Below are 6,230 nucleotides of genomic sequence, written 5' to 3'. Positions count from 1 at the left end.
GTATGATGCTATTTTACAGCTATGAGATTAGTAACTTTTCAAAAATGACTTTCTATTTTCAGAAAACCTTATATACTGATGATTAGATTAAAATAAATAGATTGTGCCTTTTGACTTTAATTTTCTTTCTTGTTTATGCCTCAGAGTACTGTGTTAAGTATTTTGGACAAAGGGTATGAATGAGGATGCATCTGTAGCAGTGAAAGACAGATCATGATCCCGTGTAGACTAATTCTCTCATTCTTTTCTGCCTGTATGAATGTGAAGAAAATTTTATGTGCCAGACAAGTTAAATGATGATATCTGAGCTCTTTCTACATATACAAAGGAATACCCCTAGTTATATTTTATCCTGGGCCTCTTTTAAAAAAATTAAATGTGCTATTTTCATAACATTTTCCCTCAAACATTCAAAACACTTAAAAAGTGATAACTCCACTTTTAAACATAATACATTGAATAATAAAATTCCTCAGCAATGTAAAGTTTTTCTTATTTTACTTTTTTAATAGGTAAGAATTAGTATTTAAAGTAAGAAAATAAATAACAACAAAATACAAGCTTTAAGACCACAAAATTTACAAAGTCTAGAAAACAATTTTTTCATTAATTACTTGAAATGCCTTTATAATATATTACTGCTACATTATTATAGGAAAATTTTAGAAAACCTCCATCAAATTTCTTTCATATGTCAGCTATAAGAGATATATTAAACATTTTAAGTTTCCTATAGGTTTGTGGTCACAAACAGGTAAATCTGAGAAATTCTATTTCTTATGATTACTATTTTTTTAAAAATTTCTTTTAACATGGGCCTCTCCCTGAGCATCTCACAACATGACAGCTTGCTTCATCAGAGTATGTAAGCAAGAGGGAATATGTAACAAAGATGAAGACACTGTCTCTTTTGTAACCTAATCACAAAAGTGACATCTCATCCTATTCAGTTGGAAGGGACCCCTGAGTACTGCATCCCAATTCAAGGGAAGCAAATTGCACAGGGCATGAATACCAGGAGGTAGAACCCTTGAGAAAGGTATGGAAGTTGTTTTCAAAGCCCCTTCATATGGTGCTCTGGACTCTGGTCTTGAACCTTCCAGTCTTACTGCTGGCTGAGCAGGCACAGTGGGCCACAGGAACACACTGAAGATGCCTTAGATAGGGATGCAAGTAACTTCCACACAACCCATTAAACTCAGAGAAAATGTGCGCCTAAACTCAACTGTCCACATCAAAGTACCACTGGCCACTCCAATAAAACCTTATACAACTGACTTTAACTGTCTGCAGTTAATATATCTTATTCTTGCAAATTTTATAATAGTATAACTTTGTGAATACTGAATAAGGTCAAAGAACACTTAAGATTCAGTAATTCCATCATAAATCTGCCTTTGAGCAAAAGACTTTCTTTACTGATTAGTTTGATCCAGAAAAAAATGTTACAAAGGAGGTAAAATTTAGAAATTGCTTTGAAGACCAGTTTTCATTGCTGCATTTAAGTTCCTGAAAAATCACTGTGACTTAAGTTTAAGTAAGCCAATCTCTCTCAAAAAGCTAAAGAAGAGTTTAGGGAAATGTTTCAAAATTGCTTCTGTTCTTTTAATACTACAACATATTACATGTGATTTCATATTATGGAAATTTACTGACCAAAAATGGAAACCAATACTAATCTGGGACTGCTATTTACTTTAGGAAAAGGGTCTTAATCCTAAAAGTACAGTTTCAAAGGCTAAGAGTCAAGAAAATGTTGGAGTTTTTTTGTTTGTTTGTTTGTTTGGGTTGGGGTTTATTTATTAAAAACAAAACAAAACTTAGTCAATAAAAGGACTAAGGAACTGAACAGGCACTTCACAGAAAAAGAAATACGAATAGTCAACAAATATATGAAAAAAAGTTCAACATTTCTAGCAATTAGAGAAATGCAAATTAAAACTAAACTGAGATTCTATCTCATTCCAATCAGAATGGCAATTATCAAGAATACAAGTAACAATAAATATTGGCGAGGATATAGGGGAAAAGGTACACTCATACATTGCTGGTGGGACTGCAAATTGGTGTAACCACTCTGGAAGGCAGTATGGAGATTTCTCAAAAAACTAGGAATGGAACCACCATTTGATAACCACAGTAATCCCACTCCTTGGTCTATATCCAAAGGAGTTAAAATCAGCACACGACAGTGACACAGCCACATCAATGTTTATAGCAGCTCAATTCACAATAGCTGAGCTATGGAACCAATCTAGGTGCCCTTCAACAGATGAATGGATACACACACACACACACACACACACAATGGAATATTAATCAGCCATAAAAAGAATGACTTTATGATATATGCCAGTAAATGGATGGCTCTATAGACTATCGTGTAAGTGAAATAAGATAATCCCAAAAGACCAAAGGCTGATATGCAAATGTTAACACACAACAAGAGGTGGAGGGGAAGAACTAAAGTTCAGTGAATCGGACAAAGGGGAATGAAGAGAAAGGAGGGGTGCTAAGAATAAGAAAGACAATAGAATGTATTGGACATAACTTTCCCGTGCACATACATGAATACACTCTACTGTCATGTATATCTAAAAAGAATAAAACATATTATTAATAAGGTTAAAAATAAAGATAAATAAAGCAAGAAGCAAAAAGGGGGGAAAAGACCTTTGCCTCCATATCATTCCTTAGCTATTGTTTCATTTCTTCTCCTACATAGCAAAACTTCTCTAGAGTTCTCAGCATACCACATCTTTATATTCTAATCTCCCATGTATTCTCAATGTAATTTTTATTATAATACAATCCAAATACACAGAAAAATACACCAATAATATAAAAATGCATAGCTACTAACACCCATTTTTACACATTTTTTTTGTTTTTATAGTGCTGGGGATTGAACTCAAGGGTGCTCTACAACTGAGATACATCCCCAGCCCTTTTAATTTATTTTTTATAGTTTTATTTTGGGGGGTACTAGGGATTGAACTCAGAGGCACTTGACCACTGAGCCACATCCTCAGCCCTATTTTGTATTTTAGAGACAGGTCTCACTGAGTTGTTTAGTGCCTCGCTTTTGCTGAGGCTGCCTTTGAACTCTGGATCCTCCTGCCTCATCCTCCCGGGCTGCTGGGATTACAGGTATGTGTCACCGTGCCTGGCTATATTTTTATTTTTTGGTATTCACAAATTAACCCATGGGTGTTTAATGACTGAGCCACATACCCAGCCCTTTGTATTTTTTATTTAGAAACAGGATCTAACTAAGTTGTTTAGGTCCTTAGTAAATTGCTGAGACTGGCTTTGAATTTATAATCCTCCTGCCTCAGCCTCCTGAGCTCCTGGGATTACCAGTGTGTGCCAACACCCAGATGCCCCTTTTTATTTTTTATTTTGAGACAAGCTCTTGCTAAGTATCCTAAGCTGGCCTTGAACTTGGGATCCTCCTGCCCCAGCTTCTCAAGAGGCTGGGATTATATGTGTGTACTACCACATCCAACAAAACTTCTAAAATCCAAGAAAAGCACATAACAAATTCAAGAAGTTCAAAGAACATCAAGGAGGATAAAACAGCCCCCCAAATCACATCAAGATACATTGTAACCTGTTTAATGTCAAAGACAAAGAGACTCTTGAAAACAGCAAAAGAAAAGCAATTCATCAATATATAATGGGGAGCTGGGGCTGTAGCTCAGTGGTAGAGCGCTTGCCTAGCATGTGTGAGGCACTAGGTTCGATTCTCAGCACTGCATATAAATAAATAAAGGTTCATCAACATCTTAATACACACATATAAGAATATATATATATATGAACTTCCATAAAATTATCAGGGGATTTCTGACCTTGCAGGCCAGAATAATAGTACGAGACATTCAAAGGCCTGAAGGGAAAAACAAAAATCTTTCAACCAAGAAAGTTTGCAGTGTTCAACAAAACTCTCCTTCAAAAGTTAAAGAAAAATAGTAACTAGAAGAATATCTCAGAGATAGACACACACACACACACACACACACACATACACACACACACAAAAGGAAATAAGAAAAATAAAGCTTGTCACTACAAAATATCAGTGAAACACAAGAAGGCAAAAAGAAAAGAAGGGACAAAAAAGAAACAAGACATAGAGAAAACAATAAACAAAGTGCCAACAGTAAGTCCTTCCCTATCAGTAATTACTTTAAACGCAAATGAATTTATTTCCCAATATAAGATTGGCTAAATGGGCAAAGTAAAACAACATCTTACTATATGCTATCTATAAAGCTCACTTTAGATCTAAGGATACACATAGGCTGAAAGTTGGAAGGACAGAAATAGATTCCAGGCAAATATAAAAATGCATAGCTACTAACATCCATCTTTACACATTTTTTGTTTTTATAGTGCTGGGGATAAATAAATAAAGTAATCAGGGTTGTTATACTAATATAAGAATAGACTTCAAGTAAAAAAAATATTACAAGAGACAAAGGATACTATAAGATAAATCTCATGTTAAGCCACATCTTTCAAAATTCAAGATGTCTGAAATTATATAGAATATCTTTTCCAATCACAATGGAATTAAAATAGAATTTGAGAGCAGAAAATCCACAATGTATAAAAACAAAGTGCTGTTTGAATCTGTAATGTTTCCCAAAAGCTCATGTGTTAAGAGAAATGCAGCAATGTCTAGAGGTAGGACTTTTAGGAAGCAACTGGATATGAGGACTATAACCTCATCAGTGGATTAATCTACTTGATGCATTAATATTTGAATGGACTACTGGGTGGTATAGTAGGCAAATGAGGTGTGGTTAGAGGAAGTGGGTCATGGGGGCATACCCTTGGGTACTTCACCTTGTCCCTGGCTGCTTTCCCTCTCTCTTCTGCTTTCTGGCTGCCATGAGCTGAGCAATATTCCTCTGCCATGCCCTTCTGCCACAATGTTCTGCCTCACTTTAGGCCTAAAGAAATGGAGCCAGCCAACCATGGACTTAAGTCTGTGAAACCACAAACCAAAGCCAGGCACAGTGGTGTATGTCTGTAATCTTTCTGACTCAGGAGGCTGAGGCAGGAGAATTGCAGGTTTCAGGTCAGCCTCAGCAACTTAGCAATTTAGTGAGATCCTGATGCCACAGAAATAAAAAGGATTATAATACAATACTATGAGCAACTGTAGGCCAACAAATTAGATAACCTAGATGAAATGGATCAATTCCTAGAAAGGGGTGAATAGAGGTATACAATCTACCAAAACTGAGACATAAAGAAATAGATAATCTGAGGCCTTGGCTCGCCTCTGCGCCCGCTCCTCAGCCTGCCGTTTTCACCTTGTCGGGACCCACTGAGCTCGCCCCCGCCCCACCCTGCCCGCAGACACGTCCAAGACCAAGAACAGCCCCGAGTATGCTTTGTCCTTGGCGGTCATGGGCGCTTCATCTGCCATAATCTTCAGCGCCCTGGGTGCCACCTATGGCATGGACAAGAGTGGTACCAGCATCGCAGCCATGTCAGTCATGAGGCCGGACCTGATCATTAAGTCCATCATCCCAGTGGTCATGGCTGGGATCATCGCCATCTACGGCCTGGTGGTGGCAGTCCTCATCGCCAACTCCCTGAATGATGGTATTAATCGCTACAGGAGTGTCTTCCAGCTGGGTGCAGGCTTGAGCGTGGGCCTGTGTGGTCTGGCGGCTGGCTTTGCCATTGGCATTGTGAGGGACGCCGGTGTTCGGGGCACTGCCCAGCAGCCCTACCTGTTTGTGGGCATGATCCTGATCCTCATCTTTGCTGAGGTGCTTGGCCTCTAAGGTCTCATGGTGGCCTTCATACTTTCCACAAAGTAGTGCCTCAAGCTCACCAGCCACAGAACACGATGTAAAGACCACCCCCTCCTCATTCCAGAACGAACAGCCAGACGCACACGCTAGGGCAGCCGCTCCCTCCGTAGTTGGTCTTGTAAATGCGCAGTGTCCTAGTGCCCATCTCTGTTGCCCGGCCTGGCTCCTTCTTCCACGTGCTGTGGACATTGGGCCCACTCATCTCCCATCCAGGCCATGGACCAGTGAGCATGCCAGCCTCCGGCCCCCGCCTTCTGCCCTAATTCATCCTTATACACAGAGTGCTCTGTGTATAAGGATGAATTAGAGTTGTCATTTTTCTCTTCACTGGATGTTTATTTATAAAAGATTTGACCTGTTCATGTGTCTGTGGAGCAACCCTTGTCTCCCAAT

The 6,230-nt window shown here is 38.7% G+C and overlaps 1 protein-coding gene across 1 annotated transcript; it reads left to right on the top strand.

Annotated features, from left to right (window-relative positions):
- Positions 1–5,423: 5,423 nt before the first annotated feature.
- Positions 5,424–5,902, top strand: LOC124104758 (V-type proton ATPase 16 kDa proteolipid subunit c-like). The gene has a single exon (XM_046461854.2). It carries the CDS (start codon positions 5,424–5,426, stop codon positions 5,805–5,807), a length of 384 nt encoding a protein of 127 aa, XP_046317810.1. The 3' UTR covers positions 5,808–5,902.
- The last annotated feature ends 328 nt before the right edge of the window (positions 5,903–6,230 follow it).

The sequence above is a fragment of the Marmota monax genome, unplaced genomic scaffold (assembly GCF_021218885.2).
Source record: "Marmota monax isolate L192 unplaced genomic scaffold, Marmota_monax_Labrador192_F-V1.1 WCK01_AAM20220418_F8-fsc00001, whole genome shotgun sequence".
Lineage (NCBI taxonomy): Eukaryota > Metazoa > Chordata > Mammalia > Rodentia > Sciuridae > Marmota > Marmota monax.
The sequence above is the reverse complement of the archived record's forward strand: the minus strand, read 5'-3'. Positions and strand labels throughout refer to the sequence as shown.

Excerpts from the sequence above, each read along its gene's own strand:
- LOC124104758 (XM_046461854.2), top strand. The coding sequence starts at position 5,424 with ATGGGCGCTTCATCTGCCATAATCTTCAGCGCCCTGGGTGCCACCTAT.